General features: G+C 43.9%; 2 protein-coding genes across 27 annotated transcripts in view; both read left to right on the plus strand.

The window, feature by feature from the left end:
* Window positions 1-973, plus strand: part of LOC117590376 (eye-specific diacylglycerol kinase) — a 103,048-nt gene extending 102,075 nt beyond the window's left edge. For 18 of the 21 annotated variants that reach the window (XM_034282939.1, XM_034282940.1, XM_034282928.1 and 15 more), the window contains one exon: window positions 84-766. In XM_034282939.1, the coding sequence (XP_034138830.1) occupies window positions 84-360 (277 nt within the window). In that variant the 3' untranslated portion in view covers window positions 361-766. Of the gene's footprint in view, window positions 1-83 lie in introns of all 21 variants that reach the window. The other 3 variants (XM_034282929.1, XM_034282931.1, XM_034282945.1) reach the window with 3 other exon arrangements.
* LOC117590378 (nostrin) lies at window positions 272-27,997 on the plus strand. 6 transcript variants are annotated; one of them, XM_034282950.1, is made up of 7 exons: window positions 272-276; window positions 8,998-9,007; window positions 23,594-25,333; window positions 25,415-25,640; window positions 25,710-26,459; window positions 26,531-26,641; window positions 27,169-27,997. In XM_034282950.1, exons 3-7 carry the CDS (start codon window positions 23,778-23,780, stop codon window positions 27,952-27,954), a joined length of 3,429 nt encoding a protein of 1,142 aa, XP_034138841.1. In that variant the 5' UTR covers window positions 272-276; window positions 8,998-9,007; window positions 23,594-23,777; the 3' UTR covers window positions 27,955-27,997. The 6 variants fall into 6 exon arrangements, with proteins under 6 accessions (XP_034138841.1, XP_034138842.1, XP_034138843.1 ...); XM_034282951.1 differs by lacking the exons at window positions 272-276; window positions 8,998-9,007 and adding exons at window positions 7,086-7,263; window positions 14,665-14,985 and having other exon boundaries at window positions 25,248-25,333; XM_034282952.1 differs by lacking the exons at window positions 272-276; window positions 8,998-9,007 and adding an exon at window positions 7,088-7,263 and having other exon boundaries at window positions 25,248-25,333.

The following is a 27,997-nucleotide window of genomic DNA, read 5'->3' on the forward strand; positions in this document are numbered from 1 at the left end:
AGTACTTAACGGACTCGGAAGACATAAAACCAGTGTGGTTCTCAAACCTACCCAAAACTAATCATTATTGTTGTTGTTTGCAGCGGACAAACTGCTTTACATATCGCCGCTGATACGACTCGCAGGGAGCTCTGCGTGATGCTGGTGGCCGCTGGGGCAAGTCTGCAGGCACGCAACGCCGAAGGCAATACCCCCATGATGGTGGCCTTCAATCGGAATGCCAATGAGATAGCCACATATTTGGAAAGTAAGAATGAGGATGCGGAAATGGAAACGGTTAAGGATGACGATGAGGATGGGGACGAGAGGGATAGCCGCACCATCATCATTGTCTGGCCGCCGCCGGCATCCTCCATGTAGAGCAACCGCTAGACTGTATCGGAGATCCCAATAGTACCCACAAACAGTAGTTGAATCACTTGACCATCCGCATTACCCAGCTTTTAGCGTGTGGCTAAACCAGACTAGACCGACAGATCATTCAACACTGATTTTAACACTGACACTTTCTCCTTTCTCTGCCAACAATCAACGTAACCAAAACCGAAACCGAAACCAAAATCTCACAACTGTGAAACGGATATACTCTCAATCCATCATCTCGATCAATGCCATGCTACAATCTACTCAAATACAAATACAAATACAAACAAAAACATTCCATCAACGACGCTTCGGACCTGATCTTGATCCTGATGCCGATCTAAATGCCGATCCTCAGGCCAGGAGCGTTTCATGCATTTGGAGGTGCAGACCAGAATCTAAATGGAAAGGCCGCTCGCTGACACAGAAGACGGATTCTCTAACGAAAAGGGTTCTCTTTGGGAGAACATCCAGTAATTTTAACCCACACTTTTTTTTTTTGCTAGCAAGTAATCGCGAACAATCGCGGAAACAATCGAACAAATGCATATATTTATTATTAGCTAAGCAAACAAAAAACATCAAAAACAAAAACAAAAACAAAAGCATTACTTAGCAAACTATTCAATAATTTATTTAAACAATAAAAACATAAAACAAAAAAACAAACACCAACACCAACAAACCAAAACCAAACACCACAAGTAAAATGCAAATGCAAAAGGTAAAGGTTAAAGGTTAGAGGTAATGGAACGGCAAGGAAATCAAAGAAAAGTTACAGATTTTTTGGGCTATTTGTTCACTTTGAATTTAAAATTAAAACAAACAAAAAACTTACCTTATGCTTAAAATAAATTAAATTTAATTAAATGTAATATTTAAAATGAAATCAAACAACAAAACTTTGAGAGAGAAAATTGGCAAATTCGAAATTCGAAATTTTATTTGTTTTCTCACCTAAGAAATCGATTAATAATTTTATATTAATTAACTAATTAATGATTATATTGTGATATCTAAATTTAATTGAAACAAGGAAACGGAGGCAGCTCCACTTTATTGGTTAGCCAAGAGGAAGGAGAACGTAGAATGCAATGATGGAATAATGATATTATTATTGTATGTAAAGGCATTTGCTGTGTAAATACAAATCTATTATTCAAGTGCATGCAAAAAGAAAACAAAAACACCCCACACACCCACACACACAATATATCACCCCACAAATATATACCATATTCAAATATTGATGTGTATTCGAAAATATATAATATACAAATAGATAATAATATTCTTTTGAAAAATTCTACATAGAAATTAAGACAAAAGAAACCGCAATTTTATGAATCTCTTGTCCGAGACTCCGCGACACAAGTTGTGGACGGCACAGAGTCGATGGCAGAAAAAGCAGCAGCAGCATTATTGTAGTTTGAGTCCAAAAGAGGGAAGCTCTACTGTACAGATAGCATCTGAGTATCTTCTCTCACTCAAAGACATTACACACACACACACACACACACACCCACAGAGACAGACATGATTTCTTATAGAGTTACTCTTTTTAGGGATACATTATGTAGTCAGTCAGTCCCAATGCACACTTTTGAATGCACAACCCAAAAGCTTAGGTCTTAGCCTCTCTCAACTATCGCCCAACAGCATTTCGGGCCAGACCTTCCCCAAAAGAACGCTGGAAACTAAAGGAAGGATGTGTACAGAGTGTAGAGGGGAAGGCGGAGCCTTTAAAGACATACCGCCAGGGGCTCAATTTGAGTTGTGCGGAAACAAAAAAGCGGTTTCCCTTTTTCTGTTTGCGCAATTCGAATTGAGAACAATGGGGTGTATCCTGTAACTAACTCGTATGTGCTTTATTCTTTAGCGACACACAACACAACTAGAACAAATGAACACAATTCAACTTCAATCAATTAATGGCGTAATTTAGGGACACTGCATATTTATAGAACAAATATAAATCATATCTATGTAGTGTATAAATATATCTATTCAATGCATATTTTATTCAAAACGAAAATAAGTTATTTATCAAAGATACCAATATATATTATGTAGCCATTAATCAGATCAATATATATATCCACACACCAACACACACACTGAAAATTACTACTCTTCTTTTTTTCTTTTTTTTTTTTGTTGTATATTTATTAAACTGTTTTGCAGTAGCTTCCAGTAGTCGCGACGCATTCGGATGTCAATTACGTTTTCAAAATTACAAAATTCGAATTCCTCCATTTTTTGGCATAGTGAAAGAGTCTTTAAATATAATTAACTCTAACAAATAATAACTAAGAAATAATAATAAATAATAAACGGGTAAATCTCACCATCCATGGTTAGTTAGATGATGGCTTAAGGCACGAGCACGTTAAAGTAGGCAAAATACTTGCACAAGACCTGCCAAAATGCCTCGTTGCAAGAACCCAAAGCGGGAGTGCAACGAGTGCATTTGGCCCCATGGTTACTTGTCTAACGAGTGTAGTTTGTAGAGTTTTGGATTTCACAAACATATGTATAGTATGGTATACAGTGTACACACACTCACACACACACACACACACACTCACACAGAGACACAGGAGAAACACCAATACCAATACTATAATACACATCTCATGCGGAACGCGGTCGACTGAGAAGCAGTGCGATTTGGGCTCCGGTTTCGTGGAGGCAACGCAGTCCATATGCCCAGTAAGTCGTCCACCCGAAACTTGAACCACAAACCGCCGCTGAGTCGGCCGGTGTGAAGGCATCGCGCGCGGTAGGAATATATATTTTAGAGTGTACTCGAGGAGCCACGCAAGTCAAAGTTAAAGTCAAAGTCAAGTCAAAGTCAAGTCAAGTAAGGAATATTTAGCAAATGACAATCTAGAGTATTAGCAAAAGGATGGAATGAGGCAAGAAGGAGGGATGGGAGAGTGTAAAGACGTTTGCTAACCCCAGCCTAACTGGGGGTCATCATTTCATCTATAAGCGAATAAAGATGAAATTGTAGTTGGAGGAGGAGGAGGAGGAGGAGGAGGAGGAGTAAGAGTAGGAGCAGGAGGAGAATATAGTGTACAGGATAGGAGTCAGAGGAGGAATGGGAGGAAGGGTGAGCGCTACCTAGATGTGTGCTAAATACTGAAACTCTCACGAGCTGGAAGGCAAATGCCATGCGGAAGGGGCGATCGATGCGTCGATCGATACTTTCCAAGCAGCGGTTCGAGGAGTAGAACTACTGGGTCCAAGCCAAAACTAAGAATATATTTTCGTGCATTTTGTAGAGTTGAAATACAAAAAAAAAAACAAAACAAAACAAAACACAACACAACACAAGCCACGAGACAACAGCAAACACAACTCAAGACAACAACACAGATACAAGACACCAATAATGGAGTGGAATTTAAACTGCATGATGTGTATATAACAGCTATATAGGGAAGCTATATATATATATATAGATTATATGTATACATATATATATTTTTTTCTATTCATATAAGTGAAATTTTTGAACAAACGAATAAGAAGATTAATGGAGCAAGAGAACACATGAAACGCAAGTCTTATGAAAAAACCCTAGCAAGTAAGGCAACCGAAAAGCGATCAAAGTAACGATCAAAATTGTTGATGAATGATGTGACAGTAACCGAATGAGCGGGGCCTAAGCATATGCAGAAGCAGGAACAGATATACCTTAATGATATGCCTAACTGTACGAGTTACAACTACTATAATATAATGATAAATATAATAATAAAGCAGAATATGCTATACATACATAAATGCCTATTTATGTGAAATGTATGATGCTGACATGTTATTTATTTTCTACAACAACCCACTTGTACAAAGGATGCAATACGTTTTCTCCATTTTCCGTTTTCCATTTCCCATTTCTTGATTCATTTGGTTTTTAATTTATAAAAGACACATCGAAGAAAAACATCCACGAGAATTAATTAGTCTTTTCCCTTTAACTTTATACCTAAATATGTATTTGTATTTGTATATTTATCGTGTATTTATATTTATGTGTATATGATCTATGATTGCAAGTCTGAAATGTATTTCTATCGAAGAGTTCTAAACTGCTTAATTGTTAATTTGTGCTTCGAAAAATCCTATCCACTTAATGGCCACTGAGAAGCACTGTAAATTACAAACAAACAACAAACAACAAACAACCTACAATACAATACACAACATACAAAATAATCCTAAACTAAACAAATAAATATATACATATATTATACAAAACTTATATACAAATACAAATATACCTATATACTATATACAATATATGTATATCTATTTTTTTTTTAAGTAGAAAGCGAGAAGAAGTAATAAATGAAAACAAAAACATACAAATACAAACTGCATACAAAGAAAAACTAAAAAAGAATTACTAAGTACGATATGCACTGCAAGCACTGAGGAATTTGATTCAATTTTACTTAAGATTACGAGAACGGGGCGAAATTGAAACAGTAGCATTAAAGAGGAAGGAGGAAATTACATAAAAACAAGCATACTCGTAAAAGTAAAACTCAAAATTACCGCATTACGATTACCAGTTATAGAATAAAAACTAACACTAATTTTTCGATATTCGATTCCGATATTCCGTAAATACATTTGTATATTGAGAACGTGGCATCATTTTTAAGTGAGGTAACGATGGCTGGGAAAGTTGAGAACGTTGTTAGACTTGTTGGGAATTTGGCTCTGCAGCATTTGCATATTACTTAGATCTATCACAAACAGCGAAACACTATCGCCACCACCACTCGCTCACACCCATTCACTCACTGAAAGCAAGGAAAAATAAAAATCAAATTAACAAAATATGTCTCTAATGTACCAAACAAGTACGATACCAATTTTCAAGTAGTTCCACATCGCAGCCTCTGCAGCCCTGGCTGAGTGAGTGTCAGAGTCAGAGCTTATCTATGACCCCCATTTGAACACCAAAATTGTACTTTTAGGAGATTGAAAAAAGATAAAAACCAAACCGTACTGTAACCCTTTTACTGAACTTTGTTCTTCAAACTCCAACTGCATTTTTTCTATCCAGACTCTAAGGCAACAAAAACCCACATCAAATATAACCACTAAACCAATAAAAAACAAAAAACAAGCAAATAAAGCAGCCTTATTCCAAAAATACTTAACAACAGGCCGATACCATCCATAAAATTACTTAAAAAAAACATATAAAAAAAAAAAGAAAAACAATTCTGTAAACATTTTCCGACACTATATTATGGCGAAATAAAACTTTTTTTTGGTATCAAAATTGTTTTGCAATTTCTTTTGGTTGGGCATAGCTATAGCTCTTTTCTCAGCCAACTTACGATAACATAAGAAGCGTAAAAGTTAGTAAATTTTATTCTACGTAACATTTACTACTCTGGCGCCACCTGACGCTGCATTCGGTCCGTGCCCAAACTTGACAAGTTGCAAGCTTTTTAGCTGTAAATTCAACCAATATCTGGATGTAGCTGAGACCGATGGCCGCTGTGTATTATGTTTCCAGTTAAGAGGTTTGCTAACTAAAATGAATAATAATGTAAACAAGCAGTTCCAATTATGTTGCACATTTATGAGTGTTAGAGTTTCTAAGACAATTATAATCTTGAAAATCTGTGAAGAAAGGAACATTGACTCCACGCTATCCCTGAAGTTGATTTCAGCGCAGTTTCGTGCAGTGAATAATCGGGAGAAGAGCTGAGCAAACGCTGCATGCTGGACAGCGCCCAGGACATTGAAAGTCATAGATGCAGAATTCTACACAACGTCGATCAGGGGTGCCCAATTGTGTGGCAAGTCGGCTGCTGAAAAGTGCAATAATTATTTGAAATATTTCCGTTACTGAAGCTCGTTTTCTCGTAAGCTTTTTGCTGTTTGAAAATCTGCCTCTTGCCAATGTGCTGCTGCTATCGCAGAGAAAGAGAGAGGGTAAGAGACAGAGAGACAGAGAGAGAGGAGGCAGAGCGGCGCTGCACGCGTTGGAGCTTCGTTTAGAAAGCGCCGTCAAAAGCTGGAGCGCTTGCAGTAAGCGGCGCAGACTCAAAGCGTTCGGTTCGGTTGTTCGTACTTCGTTTTAACGGTTTGCTTCGGTCTCGGCAAAAGCGAATCGCGCATATAATTTTTTTTAGCAATTTTTTTTGCTCGTGATTGAAGCTGCAGCAAAAGCGAGCCACAGGCGAATGTAAATGGAATTTTACTATTAAAACTGGGCTTAAAAGGGCCGCTCGAGACCAGCGTTGTGGCTCTCCCTTGGAACCTTTGATGTATCTTTGTGTGTGTGTGTGTTTTTTTTTTGGCTGCTGTATCTTTGTATCTCTGTGTTTTGTGTGTGCATCTGCTGTTACAGTTGTCGCCGTGTGGCATCCACACACATAATCGTGCTGTGCTCGCAGTTACGCCTCAGAAAACACACCGAAAAAACAGCAGAAATAAATAGTCTCTTCTGGCGCTCATTTCCATGCGTTACGCTTTGCTGCATTGCATGGCCCCGCCGCACCATACATTCAGGCATCCATAAGATACAGCGAGGGTCCGACACGGCGGGTCCAGAGCTTAGCTAACAAATTGGTTAGATAAATGAAGCAAAGACTGTGAAATTCGCAAAATCCAAACAAATTAAATATACAACAAAAAAAACTGAAAGTAAAAATATAAAGACAGTGCCTGTCAAAAGTATATGCACAGTACCTATACATTTTTCCCTCCTCGCAATCATCAATCAATCAATCAATCAATCAGTCAATCATCATCGTTATCCATCAGTCGTGCCACGTCCTGTGCTCTCCTTCCTGCGGCCCCGAGGCCGTTTTGGGGTACACTTCTGCCACGCGAAATATGTCACAATTCCGCGATAATTCATGGGTGAGTGAAGTTTGAGATCGGTTCAGAAAAAGCCACCAAAGCCCCAACACTAATTACTTCGACTACTAACCATACAAAATATTGCACATCAGCAGCACTCGAAACAGCAAAAGCAACAGCAAAAGCAAAAGCACTCTCTAACGCACGGACTAACCCAGATCCAGATATACATACGTATGTAGATATCTATCTCGCAGATACTCGTAGATTTTTGCTATGACTATTCGATATTTGCACACACTCACACACATCGAAGTCCCGAGTGGCAAGCCACTGCGCCCCCCTGTCTGTTGCATCTCTTAATTGCTCCAAATCGTTAATTAACCTGTGGGGTAACCCACGATTGGCCAATTGACCCGCTTTTTCACACAGCACACAGCCATCACTGCTTCACAGCCATCGCAATTGACATGGCAATCGCAATCCATCGATCTCTCATCGAAAGGAAAATCATATCTTCACCCAGTAAGAATCAGCGCACTGTTTTCACAGCATTTTCGGTGTCGAGGTCATGGGATCACACATTTCTGTGCGCTAATCTGTGTCTGTAGCTGAGAGTGTGTCGTCGAAAGTCGAACAGTTTTTGAATAATATTATAATGGAAAAAATGAAACACAGAAACCCAACCACAAGCGGGTCAAACGGCAATATCTTAGCGAATATTTATGATCACCAACCGAAACCAAGCTTGAAATTGGATCGAAACTATTATGCAAAATAATTAGCTGATGAATTTTCAATGATTTTATGGTATGGCTGTTACAGTGGCGCGTCATGCAGATTGTTCTTTGGGGTTCTGTAAACCTTTTGCTTCCCTCAACAAAAGTCTTCCTAGAGTAAAGGTAATCGTATCCACTTTCCCCAATCAATCATTCCACACACATCTGTGCAAAGATTGTCAATGCATCGCTGCAATGCATTGCTGCACAATTTTCTCTCTGATTAGCCCAGAAACACATTCCGTGGCCCTCTGGCAGGCGGCAATTTATCTTTTCCACAAATCTGTCTAAATGCACTTGTGTTAAAGAGAAATCTCGAATGCAAAAATGTACAAAGAGCGATGTTCTGTTTTTCTGTAGCCTAAAGGTAGACCCAAGACAAGGTCATTGATTCTGCGTGCCTTTCTTTTCCAGCTAGCGACCGGGTTCATGGTTAGAATGCGGCGTTATCGCATCTGGTTCTGTATCTGTAATCGCATTATAATGCTGATTCTGTTCGCATTCCCCGATAAGCCGAGCAGGTTCCACTCCCACACCTCCCACTCGACCCCACTGATGGCCCAGGCACTCCCACCTCCATCTGAACCAGCTGGATGGTTGCGCAAATATCGTGACTCCCCCCAGAGAGTGACGTCGATGGCTGGCTGGCTGGCTGGCTGGCTGTCTGGCTGGTGGGTGGGGTATTGTCTGCACATCTTTGGGAGGACGCATTTGGACGGGTTGTACAGATGCCACAGGTGCAGCAGCCACAGCCACAGCCACAGCCACAAGCTGCCTGCTTCCTGGACTTCCACATCGACTTCAAGTTCAATTACGGCCACAAATTGTCGTCAAGCAAAGGCATTGGCCATGGCAACTTTCACTCTGACGATGACGATGACGATAACGCAGCTGACTCTGACGATGACGAAGATGTGGAGGCTGTGATCTGTGATGTTGATGCCACCTCTGCCTCTGCCACATTTTGTCATAATTTCCCCCCCTCCCCCCTTCCAATGTGAGAAAATCTGCAGAGGCAGAGGCAGAGGCAGACACAGAGCCAGAGCCAGAGTCAGGGGCAGATTCAGAGTCAGAGTCAGAGTCGATGTGCAAGCGAGTTTCTTCTTTCTTGCTGGTCTTTCTTTTTTTGGGCAGAGAGACACATTGCAAAATGATTTCCACGACGACGACAATGAACTTTTAATTACCCCAAAGACTTGTTTCTCGCCAAATGCAGGCAGACGCAGTGAAGGCATCGAGGAGGAAGCAAAAGGCAGCCACAAAATTCAAATTAGCTTCGATGGAAACCGCGCGAGCGGAAGGAAAAACTGAATTTGGCTACAGGGGGAAAAAAGAAACAAAATACAAAACTACAAGAGGAGCCATAAGAGCCACCGACAGGCCATGATCATATGCAATTTGCCAGCTGCAATCATCTCTCTTTGTTTCGACAAACCCTTCCCTGCCTTTCTTCGTTTCGATCGAAGAAACAAGATTAGATTTCAATTGCAGATTCGTGGGATTCGGCTGAAATTATGTACACATACGTAGTTACATACAGAGAAATATATCGAGGACCAGTCATTGATTGAACATAGCCAATGATTAGCTTTAACGTACACAAGAGATACTTTATCCATGGGTCTACAACGGCAGAATTAGTCGCAGATACTCCTCGTGTCTTCCAAGTGACGGTTCAATTCGTTGTCTATAAAGTCATTCGAGTGCTTGCTATCTACTGGAGAAATATATACCTAAATGTAAATAGAACTCTGATATACCCAAAAGCAACAATAATAATCACAGACGTGTAATTCAATAAGAATCGTTCAAGGTGAGCAAAAGATACGTGTAAGACATGTACTCGTGTAGGACGCGGGATCAAAAGTAAAGCACAAGTATTAAGGGAGAAAAGATTGTTAAAGCAATGATAGATAGATGGGTAAATAGGATAAATGATGAATGAAAAGGTGAAAGATAGCCAGGTGACAATAGCATTGTGGGACGCACATAGATCAAATATAAATGGAAGCTACAAGAAGGAGGGATAGAAAAATTTAAATTCAACATTGAAATATGATGTCCAGAATATGTGTTGTGAAGGAAAGGGAAAGTACGATCAACTATCTTGCTAGATTGCTTTCCCTGCAAATGTTTACATTAAAACTCTGCTCCCTATTCATATAAGCACAGATGCCACATGGGGCATGGGGCGGTAGGGGCTGCTATGGAAACACATTTCCAAGTACCTATATTTGTGCATTTTTAACAGAGACAAATGTATATCTAGCAGCTGCTACTGCTTGTTTTGTTGTTCCTATTACTGGCGAAATATGAAAAGACAATTTTGCGACAATTAAGCAGTGAAAGTCGCTCAAATGGATCGCTGTGGCATTAGCTATTACCCGAGTCCGACTCCAACTTTTTACCTATTTTGTGGCTGCTCTGACAGATTTGATAATAAGAAAAAACATTGAGAAATACGGGGCCACAGAGAGAAAAAGATGAACGATGCACAAAGTAAACAGAAAATACACAGAAAAAACTGTGTCGAAAATAATCATCTTATTCATTTTTTGCTTTTTTCTTTTTCTTTCTTTTTTGCTGCGCCACGAAACAAAAAATATAAAAAGCTTTTTTCATATTTTTTTAATTATATTTCTCTCTGGAGTTTGTGTCTCTTTCTGTTAAACTGTTAAACTTAACTGTTGTAGCTGTTGAAGCCCCCGCCAGCCCCCACACCTCTGCACAGCCGACAAAAAGGTTGGGGGCTGACCTTGAGGAGCCACGCCGCCTGTTCGGTTCGGTTGGGTTCGGTTCGGGCCAAGTCACGTTCAATGCTATGGGCCAGGCCTATACTGGTACTGGTGCAGGTGGAACATTCATGTATGTAGAGCACACAGCGAGCTCTTCTCGCGGTGCATTAACTGTAATTGATTTTCAGGCCTCAGACACTGTGTCCAATTCGGTGGGGCCAAGAGAAAAATCGAAAAATGGTAACAAAAACGTGCCCAGACTCTGGAGTTAGCCCTAGCATGAGGTCTGACCTCGTTCAAGCCCCCTCCCAAACACTCCTCCCCCATCGTTCTCTCAGCAACAAGTGGGAGATGGAAGAAATGTTCTCATTTCTCTCTATGCTTGCTCTATGCTTGTGTGTGGTTGAAAGTGTTCCACAAAATAGAAACTTTCCAGTTCAATGAAGTTTTTGCCATTTCTCCACAACAGACAGCACGACAACTCCTACGCATGAATGCGCTGGCTCTTAGGAATTGGTCTAGACAAAGTTCTACTAAGCATTCGTTAGGGATAACAGAAAATGTACCCCACTCAACACACCCCAAAAATGCTCTTTTCATGCAAAACTTGATTCATTTCGAATCACAATCTAATCGATTAACACACGTACGTAAATATGTATATATCTGAAATAAATTCTAGCCATGAATCAGCGTCAGGGTATTAGGGCTTTCCAGTAACTTGTGGGGCTGTCGTTCGTCAGCATACGCTTACCTTTCCCCGTTGAGAGATCTACAAGCGAATCAACACTGAATCGCTACCCATTCACTACCAACGTCGAGGCATCGCCATCGGAGACATCGAAACATACAGAGTGAGGAGGAATTCTCGTTTCGCTTTAGGTTCTGAATGCCTCTTAATTGTTGTTCGACAAAGCGCTAGATAAACAATTTTGCACAGCAAAACAAAAAAAGGCAAACAAAACAGAAATAAATTACACATAAACGCGGCTCGTTCTACGCCGCATTTGTCATCGGAGTAGCATCGGAGTACTGCAAGGTACTCATCGCTTTTTCGAGGGCGTGTGCCCGCCCGAGAACATTACTCACTAACTTTGATCAAGGCACCGCCAAACACTGACCTACATCGCCACGACTAAAGGGGGAAGTAAATAATTGTGGGCCACATCAAATCGCATAGCTAGGAAGGTTCAATTGGATAAGTTGGTGCCAGGAATAAGGAAGAGTAATGGTAGTAGATGGATATCCAATCAATTTATTGTATATTTGTTGTAGGAGATTGAATCTGAATATAAGTTCCATTTGTTCTTAGAGGTGAAGTTGAAGAAAGACTCAACTGAACATTAAGTGAAGATTCGGTGATGATTCTCCAACGATGAATAAATTTAAAAGATTCTACAACGTAGCAGTCAACTGATTGGATAAGGATTGATGAGAATTATATATCGAGTGCAATGAACCACTTTCATTTGTCATCAGCCTAGATAATAATTTGCAGTAAAAGGGAAACGGAATTTCCTTTGTCCAAAGTCGATCAAAATAAATGCAATTGCTTGTATCGAACTCGAAATGAATTATCACCACTCTGTTAAGAGTTTATTATCGAATTGGTAGGCTTTAATTGGCCTTTGATCGTCGTCGTTCTCCTTGTGCCACTGACGGACGGACGGACGGACGGACGGACGGACGGACGGACGACAGTTCGCTGAACTTGAAATCAGATTGTGGATTGTGAATGGTTGGAAACAATGATACAATAATGGGGAGATAATGATAATGCTCTGCCGGAGCGGAGGTCCCAAATCGATTCGATTGCCAGATAGCTTGGAATTTCATTAGCCGACTGGGCGCCCCAGGTGGATCTGTTTAGATGTTCATTTTCATTGAGGCATTTCCCGATCCATTCGATGTGCATTGTGAATGGTCTGTGAAGCGTGCAACGAAACAGGCGATTCCAAACTGATTTCAAATGCCAACAAAACGAGAGGTGTTTAAGGGGTTTTGTGGCAGCAACAAAACCAGAGACTCCAGAGACTCCAGAGACTCCCGGGCGTTCCAGTTTCATAAAGTGCCCTATTTTTTGGGACCTGTAATCTTCAGCAACTTCCAGTTATTGCCACACATCACACAAGTGTCGTGTCACATTTTGTGTGTAGCAACAACTTGTTGACCCCACAAAACGCGTGTGGCAGCCCACCCGCCTGAGTGACATGGCTGGCAATGCTTCTCTTTAAAGTATTTGATTCCGCATTGGCTTTGTTTTATTAGGTTTCGGAAGGGACCTGCCAATATTTGCATCAAAGCAGAGATATAGTTAATTGCCTCGTCTACAGACTGGACAGCCTTCTGCCGGCCACTATGGATTGTGTTTCCCCTCCCCTCTCCAAAGACTCCAAAGACGCTGACACTCTGACACTCTGACACTCGCAACAGCTCTTCTGACTGGTTAGACTCGTTCCGTTCTACGTTGCACGTTCCACTCGCCGTTCCGCTGCCATGTGAACTTTCTTTGAATCGAGAATCGAGTTGTTGTCGTTTTTTTTTTTTTTTCTTTTGAGTCTTGGCCCACTTTATGGCTCCACATAGAGAATCATCTACAATGCTTGTTCGTTCGTTCGTTCGTTTGTGTGCCGCCTGTGGGGAGGGGGCACACGAGGCGTATGCGCAACACGACCTGTGTTTGTGTGGCAATTGTCGGTGATATTTTGTGTCCGACTTTCGGTGTGTGATTGAACACTTTTTGCACACTGCAAAGCCACTAATTATTATCTACATATACACTGAGCGAGCGCTAGAGACATTGGCGGAGTACTTACTCCATGATATGAAGGAACAGCCTGCGAGTCTTTAATCTCAGTTGCATTTTTCTTGGCATTCTTGCAAGCTGAGTGTGTAGCAAAGAAACCCCTTTGTTTTGCCCTCAAATTCATTTGAATTCATTCGCATTCGCTTTATAATTTACGCTCAAATCAGTACAAATCAAGACTTTCTGAGTCAAATTCCTCAAAATAAATCATCAATTAACATACAACGGAATATTTTAGTCAGTATTGAAGGAAACCCTCCAACAAAGCAACTCTTTTATAAAGAATTGTTTGCAAACAGGTTGACAACTCGTCTAGAAGCGGTCATAAGATCTTAATTGATCGTAAAATCAGGGCTTGAAACATTCATTTACTTCAGAAACTAAATGTTTCTGTGCACAGATATAAGATTTAATATATAATAGATAGATAGATAGAAGATGTAATTCATTCCGCATAGGCTTTCGTATATTTGTTGCTGTGCACCTTAGTTCATTGGGGTTTATCTACCGGTGGGAGGCATTGACTTTGTGTCATGTGTCTATATATAGCCCTAGCGATGCATTAACTTACGACTTGAATCATCAGTCGGTCGACAGTCGTAGCTTATTCACACCTGTTCCGCATGTGTGCTGTTGGCCAAGTTCGTTGTCGTCGTCTTGGCCAGGTCTGTATGGCTGTGCCGGAAGTTTGGCAGAGCCAAAGTTTCATTCAGGCATTGCAACGCATTTATCGTTGTATATGGGCATGCCATCACGTAGTCAATAGAAAGTGGACACAACAGGCCTCAGATCCAACCACACCACACCACACCACACTTCCTTCTGTAAATCACAGCCCAAACCATACACCCGAATCAATGCTACCGCCAAAACCATACACATCGCACTCTATGCTACAGCCTAAGCCATCCATCAATGCACATTGCATATATGGACATGTCCATGGACTGTTGCCCACCACTGTGCACTGTACTAAGACATTATATAGTTATAATTAAGTGAGTAATTTTAATGATTGTTCCCTGCTACCCCCCTACCTAGTGCCCCCTACCCATTTACTTTCACTCTCTTTTCCACACTCTCAACCGTCTCTCTCCCTCTCTATCTCTCTCTCTGTACCTGTGTCTGTATCTGAAAAAAGCTTGCGAATGCCCGCTCTTACGGCGTGCTTAAAAGTTTACGCTGCTCGGCCCGTTATGCGAGAGCCAAGTCCAAGTCAGCGATAAATCTGAATGCGCACCTAAAGAAGCAGCAGCAAAAGGAACAACAAGAGGAGGAGAAGAAAGAGCAGCAGCAGAAGAGGAAGAAAAAGGGGGAGCAGCAGCAGCAACAGCAGCAGCAAAAGAGAAGGGGCCAGAGTCTATGCGAGGATCAGCCCATCTATGCGAGTGTCGATGAGGTGGTACTTGACCTTGGGATTGGGACAATATCGACAGACGATGCTCTAATGGGGAATGCACAGGTAAGCGCAAGAACCAATTCTCTGGTTCCGGTACCCACATCTGTGTTCGTTCGCTCCTCTCAACCAACAACCCATCAATCAACATTAGCATCCATCGATCGATCCCGAGATATTCAGATCCACGTCGCGCGTTTATGCTCCCATTTGAAAGAAATCGTCGTCTAACTCCAATCGAAATTAACTTTATTATGTTTTGCCCTTCAATTCACTCCACTGTACCATGCCCGCCCCCCTCACTCCATACCCCGCCCGACATAACCCCTCTCCCACACTCTCTTAACTGCGTTTGTTAAACCCGTTTTCGTGGCCTGCCCGCCCTGCTGCTCGGCATTTAGCAGGCAAGTGCAAGTTGATGCCTAAACAAAGGCAAAATCACACAAAAGCAAACCGACACAGTCAATGCAAAAGAGAAGCTGAAACAGAAAAAAACAATTGCAGGTGTACGAGTACGAGTACTCGTATCAGATAGCAGCTTACACGTACTTGCCCGCCGTACGTACGCAAACACACACGCTGAAAACTAAGCCGACCGAAACTTGGCTGCGGTGTACAACTTGGCTAAAGCTTTGCACTTGTAGCTTTTGTGGTGGACACATTTGCTGGTGCACAATGGAAGCCAGTTTAGAACGGAAAATGTAAAATAGTGTGCGGTGTTGGATTTTACTACATATGCGTTAATCAATCATGTACTCATATTGGTGTTGGGTTCTGCCATTTCAATGTTGTGCCTAAGATATCCCTAAACACTACTAATACTAAACCATCCTTTCCCCCTCTCTTGCAGGTAAGAATCAGAAAAAACAGTAACTCGGGAAAAGCTCTTTTCACAGCCAGCCCGCTACGAACAACGACAATTCATGTATGTAAGTAAGCCCTTCTGTGGTAGCAAAATTAATGCCACTTTTGCACCGATCTTCAAGCCTAATTAAAGGCCCTTGCCAGCACGATCTTCAAGCCGGAATCTTCAACTCATAAATGTCACAACAGACGCTGCTCAAAAGATAATTTACTATTTCAAACATACAAAAAATAAAAGAGAACAACAAAAACCCGCTCGAACAACAACATTTCGCGTTCTATTGTTTTGTGGTTGGTGCAAGAGCCGCTCGAATGTCGGTCAAGCAGCAAGTGCACCCAAAGCCGGGTGACGTCGGTCTCGACGGTGTCGTGTGAACGGTTTCCTCCGATTATGAGGCAGTGACGCGCGGGGAAAAGAGCTGCATAAATTTGCAGGCAGTTATGCAACCTAACCTGGAACCTGGAGAATCTGGCAGTGCGATGCGACGCTATGCCCATAATACCGGTACTTGTCAACGGCAGACTCTCAGTCAACCTCTCTCTCTCTCTCAGTTACTTCTTTCTTGGTCTCTCAGTCCGTAAACACGTGCATTTGGCTGCTTAAATTTATTGCAGCACTCGCAGGCGTACAGTGGGTTAGGTCAGGAATGCTGCAAATGATATTGGATTTAATGGGAGGAGAATAATTATTTACATATGTATCCTACATATGTTCATAATTTAAGCTTGAAAACGAGCTCCCTTTACATTAAAAATATATTGCCTTGGAGAAAATATCGAAAAAATTTAAATAACAGTGAACTTACCAGTGATCTTTAAGTTTTTACATTAAATTCCAATTAAAGTTAAACTTGTATGAAATGCGTGAAAATTTCACTTCAGAAAATTTTGCTATTCAATAATTAATCAATTAATCACTTTCGAGGGCCACTGTGCAACGGTACATTTGCAGCCCAATCAGCGAGTACCGCTTTGCATGCTGCGCAGACGTCGTTGTCGTCGTCGATGATGACGTCGCGACGGCTGTACCGTAAGACGGCGTGCCGTTCCATTCAAATATTTGGCCTACGCGTTGTCAACAAGAGCAGCCAGCATTAGCGCAGCAGGGGCAGCCGCCGTCGCGCCGACAGCCAAAGAGAACCACCAACAAGAACAAGAGCGTGCAGGTGCAGCGATGCAGCGCAGCATCAACAGCAATAGCTCTCCTGCGTCGGCGCAGCCCGTAATGCTCTTCTCGCTTACGCTCTCTCTCTCTCGCTCTCTATTTCTGTGTTTAACGAACTGCTTGACGTAGCTCTGATGGGGCCACACTGCTTGGCGCTCCGATGGGTGCTCTGCTGCTAGTGCTGCTGCTGTCTCTGCTGCTGCTTCTGATGCCTACATTTCGTTCTGGCCGACAGTCTGCTGCCGCGCGCGACTTCGCTTCGACCGTTTTGTCTGTGTGTGTTCTAAAATTAGTAGCTGTAAATGTCGCTCTGCCGAAGTCGTCGATGTCGTCGTGCAATCCGCTCCCATAATTAAAATAATATTTATTTTTGGTAAATTTTTAGCACACAAAATACACCACCCCTCGTCAACCCTCTATAGCACTGGTACACCTGTGCGTTTGCATAACCTATCTACGTACATATGTATGTACATCCGTGCCTGTGTACATGGATGCGTGTGTTTGTGCGTGTTAGCTCGAAACGTGCGAAGAAATAACAACAAAATGCATTAGCATTGGATTAATTATTATACTTTTTGTTTTTTGTGTGTGGATTTGTTGTTTGATTGATTCGAAATTGAATGAAAATTGCTTTCTTGTGACTTTCAAATGGGGAAGAAAGAAAAGAAGATACCAAAGCTGACATATTATGTGGGTTTATCCATACCACATGCTGCTGTACAAATCAAAAGAATAGAGAAATAGCACAGAAAAAAGTAATATTCCATGGAAAATATACGATTTCATGGGAGTGTCCCTTGTAGCATTACAGAATCTAATCTGAAAGATGTGTAGCAACATGGAGGAATCTCTTCCAACAAATCATATATTGTTCCGACCTTGATGCAGGCGTCCGTCTCTCGTCGAAAAGAGCTCAAGTTTGTGCTGTGACAAATGGGACATTGGACAGGGGAAAGCGGACAGGGAGGCGGTAAACGCATCTGACAGATACAGAACGGATTTTTCTTTTGGCAGACGATGCAACGATTCTCCAAACCCGAACAAATCTAAACAGCTTGAAAATGTGCCAATTATTTTTACGATTCTTAAATAGAAACACAATAAAAACAAAAACAAAAGCAAAAACAAAACCAAAAAATACATTAAAGCCCAACACGACACGCATCCTATAGCTAAAGATATGGCATAGTATCTGTAGATATTTATTTATAGATCCATATTGTATTATGTGATCCTTACATCGGCTGATGTTTGGGTCTTTTCTTAAGAGATTAGCATAATTATTTATGGGCCCATCTGCAATTGTTTGGGGGGAGGGCCCAGAACTCTATCGAACGGTCACCCCGATACCGTTTCAGAGGTCTTCTGCCCCAAGAGCACCATTCATTCTATGCCTAATTAGATACACACACATCGCCCCGAACTCTGTTAGTGTGTGTGTGTGTGTGTGTGTGCCACATTCCACCAGTCAGTGGCAGAGGCACCAAGGCACAGGCAGTGGCCAAGAGACAAAGCATAAGCCCAAAATGACCGAATGTCGATAAAAATAAATGCAGTCTTGCCCTTTTTCGAAAGAACAAACGCATTTCTAACAAGATTGACACACCGTCAAAGATGCGGAGAGATGGAGTGATGGAGAGACAAAAGAGCAAGAGGAGCCAGGGCCAGAAGAACCAGAGAGTGACGGAGAGACAAAGCAAAGAGACGGCAGGTGCCAGAGCGATGTCACACCACTGCTTTGCCTAACGGCATTCGAAATTATAATAGAAGCAAGACAAAACAAAAGATGCCCCTGGGATGTGTGGCACCCGACCCGAGCAATTATCGATGAATATTTACATATCAAAAACGATTTTCAATACTGGTTTGAAGTTCAATAAAATCATCAAGAGGCCACAAGAGCATACAATTCTAGTAGGAAAACAAAATTCATGCCAGCAGTTTTCTGGCTACCAAAATACAACTCCCAAAGGTTGTAGCTGTCTCTCGTGTTGTGCCATCGCCTGTTGCTGCTGTTGCATGGCTGTCCGTCCCATATGTACATATGTCAATGACTTTTACAAATTGATCGAGTCGAAGACCCCAAAACGGGTTAATTGTGTTAAATGGTCACCGCCCACATGAACCTCGCACTGCACTCGGAAGAAGATAGTTGTCGAGCGGCAGAGAGGCAGAGAGGCAGGCCTCTCGAGATACAATATCCAGTAGATGCATTTCTCTACTCTAGGCATGTGATGGCAATGATGCCTTTGCTTTCCTTTCCTTTATAGAGTGTATAGAGATGCTCACATGAGAGTTTCTTTTCTGTTTTCCATTTAAATGCAGATAATGGACCGTCCGTCCGAGCGACCTCTTATCGCTTGTTCTGCTGGCGGTGTTGCGGTGTTGCGGTGTCTATCTGTTTATCTATTTGTAGCGCACGGATACAGACACTTATCTGGCAGGTTGTATCTTTCAGTCGCGTTTCGCATTCATTCAATCGCTTGAACGTGACCCATCAGAGTCAGCAAAGAGACGCGAAAGGAGAGAGAGAGAGAGAGAGAGAGATCAAAGAGGTCGAAAGGTATGCAGGGAATGAATGTTTGCCAAAGGAAAACAAGCCGTGTTACTCCACTCACAATTCAATTTCGCCACTCCCCTCGCTCATTAGTGAGCTTAATTTTTGCATTTTTTCAGGTCTCAGACCTTGCCGCACCGCACATTTGGCGCAACATCTTGCGATAAGTTGTGAAAATATTTGCTTAAGTGAAACAGAAAGCGTCGACGCACACAGACATTGTGCATTATAAGGTTCTCTCTAGAGTACTCTCAATTCTCTATTTTTGATAAAAAAGAGAGACAGAGAGCGATCTAGGGTAGCGGGCAACCTTCCATAATGATGGCTTTTGGTTTTGGCAACAAAACAGAATCCCCTTCTGGAAACATTTTGTTTATTATTCAAGACGTTTAATGAGATGAATGCGCATCATAAACCACTGCCCAGAGTCGGCCAGCGAAAAATGGAATGGTGTGGGGTGGGATTAGTGTTGAGTAAATAGTCGCATAATATCTTCCAAAAGATTATATGTACATACATACAAACATATGTACCTAAAAGTATGATCGTTTCGGGCAGCTGTTTTCCATGGTATACCAACAGTTTGAGCCAGGGTACATAATAAATAAATATATTTCGCCCATATCCATTCCTTTAACAATAAATGGATGGTTTCGACAGATGTGCAGGTGCTTGCAATAGGGTTTCCAATTTCTTTAATTTTTCCTATAAGAAGTGAAGTTCTAATAGATTTCCACTCAGTTACAAGAGTTCTATCTTTTGCTGGAGTTGTGTTTGAAGTCTCCAGATTGAAGCAGTGCTATTCGAAAGATAAAATGGAAAAATTGGTATACATATTACAAACACACAATGTAGGGGGGTGTGGTGGTCAGGACATTATCTGATCGATATTTAAGCATCCATTAAGGTACACAGAATTGACGGTAATTGCATTGCTGTCCACGACCTTGGTTGCTTCCAGCGTAGCGCTTTTTTTGCGATTAATTTATTTTTATGAATCATAAATTGCCATAAAGACGCGGCGGAGTTTGAGTTGGCAATTGTCGGCGTTGGCTGCAATTGCGCCCAAGTTGCCAGAACTCTATTTTTAGAACACAAGCGAGCCCACGGGCAGCGTCCACGACTTACACGGCTCCACTTCTGCGACAGCGGCTGCTGCTCCTTTGGTTTTTATATGATTTTTCTGTCCGTCTGGCAATAATTTATGTTATTTGACTTTTGTATCCGATGGACCGATCAGCATCCAAAGAAGAAGGTTGCCCATAATTGCACGTTCCTCCCATTAATCGGGGTGGGAAACCGTCCTGCGATTGCACTGCTTCACCTGCTGTGCGGAACTGCTTCCCCAAGTTCATCCACTGCTTGCATTTGCAATAAGCTGCAACTGAAGTTCTCTCTCTCTCTCTCTCTCTCTCTCCCTCCGTCTCTTGTGAGGCTTTCTTTCGGCTTAGCCCGCTCATTAGTTGAATTGTCTCTTCACTTGTCGCACACTCCTTCAACTCCCCTCTCTGTGCACTCCACCTGCGCGTCACTCCATTAGAGAAACGTGACATATCGCAGACAGAATGATTAACCTCCATCTAGCTTCCGCTCCCGTCCCAACACAATGAAGCTACAGCTTGTTTACTTCTATAACTTCTTTCCCTCTCGTGTTATTTTTATAATACTCTGGCAATGGAGAGTACTCCGATTTTAGCAAACACCTTACGGTTTCTGTGACTTAAATTTCAAACAAAATTTACATCATGTAGTAAAAATATTGAAAATATTAACCATACAGCTAAAAACTGTCGTGCGTTGTAACCACAAACACGCATGTAATGTACATATGCATCTAAAAGACAGCTACTCCCGAAGTTAGCTTCTCTTAGACCCTCCTTAATTTTGCTTTGTTCTTCTTCGTCGTCGTATTCTTCAATGCAAATGCTATTAGCGCAAACAGCGCCAGCAACAAAAAGTGCAAAAATGTAATTAAATTGTTTTACTTTTTACGGATTCGCACGTCGGCCATTAGAATTGAGGAAACTGTAACAAAGCCCCACCACCCAATATGATTAGGTGGGGGTAAGTAAGAGACCGGCACGAAGCCAGGTTACATCACAATGCACTGTTATAGCGACAACAGAAGCTTAATGAGCTGCTCCCTTCTCCGTACCCACTACGCCCCCAAACCATCCACATGTCGTCAACAGGGGTAGGCGTGTCGAAGCCAGAGGTACACGAAAGCAATGTTGTTCTAAATTCGGAGAGGGACAGTTAGAGAGAGAGACAGTGTGTGGGACACTGCTCTAGTATAGCAATTATCTCTGTTAACTCAAAAGTAAATAGTTCATAAATAAATGATTTATATAATTACCCACACGGAATGACGTTCGAGGGAGCGATGGGGTGGAAAGGAAAGCCAAAGAAATGAAAAAGAAATAAAAGCAGCGCCGCCGGCAAAGTAATGATCATCCGACGCCTCTGCTGCCGTAACATGCAGACAGCCAGCATATATGTACACAAACGCAAACGAAAGCCGCTTCCCGGACAGCAAACAAAATGCACCAACACACACGTGCATGCCCATAGGCACCGCAAGACACAAAACAGAAACCGAGACAAACAGACTACGACGACGACGTCGCTGTCGATGAGGGCGCCACAGGCGGCAATACATATTTTAGCCGGTGGCCAACGCAGTGATGTTTATACCCTAGCTAAAATGATTTTATGATATTTAGCAAAAAGGCCTTTTATTTAATCAAGCAGTAGATATTGCCGTTTTGTGTGCACCACTGACTCTAAAATATTCTAACTAACCATTCAGTCAGTACTGACATACTTGAACGTACATACATATGTATGTACGCAGAACAAGGTATGTACATGCCTGCATGGGTATCAAAGTCTCGTTTACCAAATTCAGCCTTCCTTTCTTGTTTTCAGTCTTGCCATTACCTTCTCCTTTTTCTTTGGTTAGCCCCTGCCCCCGCCACGACCGAACTGTTACGTTGTCTGTCTTTCCTTCGCTTCAATAAACAAGCCGAATGCCGTCTTATAATCTCTACCTGCAACGAAACTGGATCAAAAAGGGGGGAACAACATCGACAGGGAGTCAGAGTTAGGGCAGGGCAGGGAAAGGCAGGGGTCACAACAATGCGACACATTGTGTGAGAGAGCTTGACCACTGCACCAGATTCTCTCCCGCTTCTTTGCTTACTCTTACTTTACAGCAGTGTGTGTGTTTGTTTATGATATCTGCGTTTTATGTAGGTGAACAGAGGCTTTTTTTCCAATCGTCACCTCTTATGTTTGTCCTCAAAGGGGTATATTTTTTATCCGTTTGATTTTGAAAAGGTATACATACCTATCTGGGACTTCCATGTCATTCACATTGTACGTGCATATAGCAGTTTCAGGAATTTTCATTTTGTTTTTACACCTTCGTATACAAACAACAGTTTTGTTAGTTGGTTTTATAAAAATTATTCGTGTCAAAAGAAAAAGTTTTTAAATTACTTGTTTTACAATCGAACATACACACACACGGTATTAAAAAGTCGAATACAACACACAACATATTTTTAAAACTGCATGATGCAGACGCAAAGTTTAAGTGAACAAGAACAACAGCCGAAAACTGCGCCGGCGGCGACGGCTACGGCGACGGTGTCGATTTCGTATTTCTTTTTCGTTCTCTTCGGCGTCCTACTCTATTGCGTCTTCCAATTGAAGGCACTCGGCATTTTGAGACGTCTGCTTCTGTGGTGGCGTAAACAGCGGCAGCGGCCTAGGCAGAAGAAGAGGCAGAGCAGAAGAAATAGTTTGAGGCGTAGACATATACACTTGCACGTTAACAGGCGCGTACGCACTTACACACGCCATGTGCAGAGGATCGGGCTAGAGATAGAGTTTGAGCAGTTTCCGAAATTAATTTTGCCACTCTCTACAACACAGAAATCCGTGATGAACCACCTACGGGTGCACAAATTCAAGATCGGCGGCAAGGACAGCAGCAACGCCGCTTCTGCAGCGATTGCGGCTGCAGCCGATCCCTCGGACAACAATAACACGAACACGAACAACAACAACAATAACAACAATGGAAGTGGCGGTGCCAAGGGATTCCTCACGCGCATCAAACGGTACTCGGTACTGGGGAACAAGCTGAGTCGCCGCCACTTGGGGAGCCTCAACTTACAGCCGTCGGCAGCCGGATCGGAGGTTGCCGGCAGGGGAGAGCGTACAGGGCAGTCGCCCGGCAAGACGGTGTCTGGAAGCTACAACATGACTGGCAGCCATTCGGAGGACCATCGGCTGGAGATCGGTGCCCCGGTGCTTATATCGACCACCACATTGGACACGGACCGCTTTGATGTAACCGAGGCGCGACTCAAGCAGATTGGCGGCGGCATTGCCCAGACCTCGACCATTGTGCGCACCCTGACGCCGCGCAGCTCCGACGAGGAGGAGTTCTTGGATGCCCGCTGCACGCAGCCCGATCGGGATGAGCGGGATGAGCCCGAGGAGTATCAGACACCCATACATCAGCCACAGGAAGGCCTCGAGAAGCCACAGGCACAAAAGGAAGATCCAGAGCCACAGGCGCAGGAGGATTTCAAAGAAGGCTTGGTGAAGGATGAGCAGAAGGAGGAGGAGAAGGAGAAGGTGGTGATGCCACCGATGCGAAGGGCCAACATTGCCCGCCAGCAGCAGGCCATGTCCGTGCAGAATCTGCACAGAACCGAACTGAAGGTCTACCTGCACAAGTCGCCCTCGATGACGCTGGACATGAACGTGACGGCTCCAGGGCATCTGGGCCCGGGCCTGAACATGCCTGAGCTTCCGGAGTTGTACGGCGACAGCAAGCTAAGTCTGGCGGCCAGCTCCATGGAGAATGACAAGGAGAATACACCAGTGGTGGTGGGCGTGCCACCAACCGCCAACGGATTAGAAGGATTCCTGTCACAGGAGCCACACTTTCGGAGCATCGAATCGTTCCAGCTACATAGACGCTCGAAGCGCAGCTCCTCTCAGCCGAGCTCCAAGCAGAGCTCCAAGATAAGCCTCGACTGCTCTGTGCACAGCTTTGACTTTGACTTCAAGTCGGTCAGCTATCAAAGTCTAAATGCCCAGAACCTGATGGTGTCCATTGACGAGCTGCAGGAGATTACGCGGCAGATCAACGAGACGGAGGACTTCACCAAGGAGGTGGATCTAGAGTACTGCGAGCACCGGGATCAGCTGCGTCCCAGCGAGCGTCGCATTACGCTGCTCAAGAACAAGAACCAGACACTCATCCACTTCAATCAGCAGAAGGAGAAGCTGCGCAAGGGCTGGCATGGCATGAAACACTGGCTCGGCGAAGAGGGTAGCCGCCTAAAGGAGGCTGTCCGCCAGCAGACACCCCTCAAGCGTCTGGCCCGCTCACGCAGCAATCTGAATCAGTCGACAACAGACGCGAGTCGTCTGTCCTTATCGCCGGACCGTGCGACGCGCGACGTCACCGAAAGCTGTGAGGATATCACCCATCCCACGGAACTGGACTCCTCCATGTCCCAGAGGGCAAACAGTGATGAGGATTTGTCACCAAATGCCAAGCGCTTCAAGGATGAGGTATACCAAAGGAATTGCTGTTCGTCGCGGGCTGGCCGTGGTCGTGTTTGTAGACATGGTCGTGGTGGCCGTCGTGGCCACCGTTCACGCTGGAGTTTCATTTCATTGCTAACTGGTTCAAATTCTTTATACTCCCACCAGGGCCAAAATGGATTCGAGGAACTGCGTCGCTACATCAAGCAGGGCGGAGACTTTAGCAAGGAGCTCATATTTGTCCTGCAGGAGCGGTAAGTTCCATCTCAAACTAAGCCCATTTCTTCTTTCCATCACCACTACATCCTCGCACATGCATCTCTGACTACTTCCAGTGCCGATTCCGAATTGATCTACTCCAAATCACTCTCGAAGCTGGCCAATAAGCTTAACAAGGCTGGCCGCGAGATACCTGGAAGTGTGGCGGATGCCTGGCGTGGCGTGGCCACCGAAATGGAGAGTCGCAGCGATATCCACCGCCAGCTGGCGGCCTCTCTCACCGATGAGCTGGTCAAGCCGCTCAAGGTCGTGGTCGAGAGTCACCACAAGGCGCGCAAGGCGGTTAGTAGCAAGCCTGAACTCCCCGTCCATAGCATCTTGTGTAACTCGTTGTCTGTCTTTCTCGTCCAGGTGGAAAGCACTGTGGACAAGGCCGCTCGTGTGCTCAGCGAATGGCGCATAACGGAGGCCAAGGCCAAGAAGGCCTCGCATACGGCGGCGCGTGAGAACGAGAAGCTGCAGGACGCCATGCTAGATGTGCGCATCCAGAAGTCGCCATCCATTGCCATGCTCCACCAGGGTCCCAACAAGATCTCGGCCGAAAAGGAGCTGAAGAACGCGGAGAAGGACTGCGTGAAGCTGGACAACAAGCGCAAGAAGGCCGAGGAGGCTGTGAAGCGTGCAGATGTCGAGTACTACACAATGTGTGTGCGCGCCGAACGGGCACGCGTCGACTGGGAGATGGCCGTGCTACGCGGCAGCTCTCAGCTGCAGACCAACGAACAGCAGCGTCTTGCCAATATGCACAACTTTGCCCAGCAGTACGGTCGCCTCATATCCGATATAAATCCCATACTCGGTGGCCTCACATGCCGCCTGCAGCCCCAGCTGGATGCCTGTAATGTCGACAAGGATATGCTTGTGGTGAGCAACATTCGCCACCATTCGGAGGGACCCAGCGAGCAGCTGCTGCCCGACTTCTACTGCGAACACACCACACTGGCCATGAATCGCGAGCGGCGCAAGCATGCGCTCATCAAGCTGCTGCAGCTGGTGAAAACCGATCTGGAACGCGAGCGTAAGTCACGTGACGGCCTCCGCGGTCTCTCTCAGTCGTTGAACAACCAGGAGAACCAAAACATCACCGATAAGCTGTATCACGTGAGTCCGCCTCCCCTCAGCATACCCTAGAGAGATTGCCAAGTTCCCTTATTGATGTCTAACTCTTGCAGATTCGATCCATGCTCACATACCTGGAGGGATCACGCATCAAGCTGCAGTCTGCCCTCTTGGAGCTGGACCACAAGCCCCGCACCACACATCCCCTGGCACAGCACATTCAGGTTAGGAAGTCCTCCTCCTTTTAAGGCGTGTGTCTCTGTCCTTTCGAACCATTGGGAATTATTAAGAATTATCAAGGCGCAAGAATGACGATGTCAAGCCACAAATTTATTTGATCAAATTTAAGATATAAAGATGCCAAGGTCCGCCCCGAAATTTGTATGCATAAGTCCGGAATCTCAATGAAGATGGAACAGACACTTAAAATGAGTTAGTTTTAGCCAAGCAAAACAATGTAAATGCTTGAAAACAATTCACATTTTTCAAAGGCTCAAAATTTCCACCCTCCGGGTTTTACAATTCCATAATTTAATTCAAAATACACATGTAAAACATGGACACACAATTATTCACGATTTACTTTCAATATATTAAAAGGTTGTTGTTAAATCCCTTGTATATTCTCCATCATATCATAAAGATATTTCTTTTATATACTTTTTGAACTCTAATTAACTCTCGAAGCCACGTTAAAAGCTATCTAAATATCGAATATTGATTTGAATTTTTGTATTATGACCCTTTATAGATAACGCGGGATCGCACTGGGCTTCAACAGAGCATTCTGAAGGTACCCAATTGGCTGAAGAACAACGACAAGTCACAGCAGTCCGCAGGGCTGGACGTGACTGGCTTCGGCACCCAGGATGATGAGCAGGAGGAGGACGCCTGCTCCCAGATGATGGGCAACGCGCTCAGCAACAGCTCCTGTGCGGACATCAGTGTGGCGGTGGCGGGGCCAGCTCTGAAGCACTTCAATCGGAGCAAGAGCAACATTGAGACCTTCAACACCAGCCAACCAAAGATAATCTCCACGACGAACGCCTCGCTGGCTGCTGTGGCACTGACGGCTTCTGTCAAATGCAAGACCATACCAGCGAACCATCACCACAACCACCATCAGGGCAGCGATCGCGGCCAGGCGGATGGTGGCTCCAATCAGCAGGACTCGGACTTTGATGAATTCAGTTCACAGGACGAGGACGAGGAGGACACGGGCCCCATCAAGGGACAGCAGGGACCACAGTCGCAGTCGCAGTCGCAGTCGCAAAACCAAAACCAAAACCAAAACCAGATGCCAACGCAGCATTTCTATCAGAACGCGCAGGATATGCAGAAGGGAGGCCATGGCCAGGGCCAAGTGCTCGGACGATGCAAGGCGCTCTACAGCTACACACCAAAGCTCTACGATGAACTGGAACTGAGTCCCGGCGACATCATCGAAGTTCATGCCAAGCAGGATGACGGCTGGTGGCTGGGGGCCCTGCGGAATCACATTGGCATCTTTCCTGCCACCTATGTGGAGGAGTGCTAGGGCATACGAGACGCTACCTGAAGCATCACTAGAGATATATGTA

The sequence above is a fragment of the Drosophila guanche genome, unplaced genomic scaffold (genome assembly GCF_900245975.1).
Source record: "Drosophila guanche unplaced genomic scaffold, DGUA_6, whole genome shotgun sequence".
Classification (NCBI taxonomy): domain Eukaryota; kingdom Metazoa; phylum Arthropoda; class Insecta; order Diptera; family Drosophilidae; genus Drosophila; species Drosophila guanche.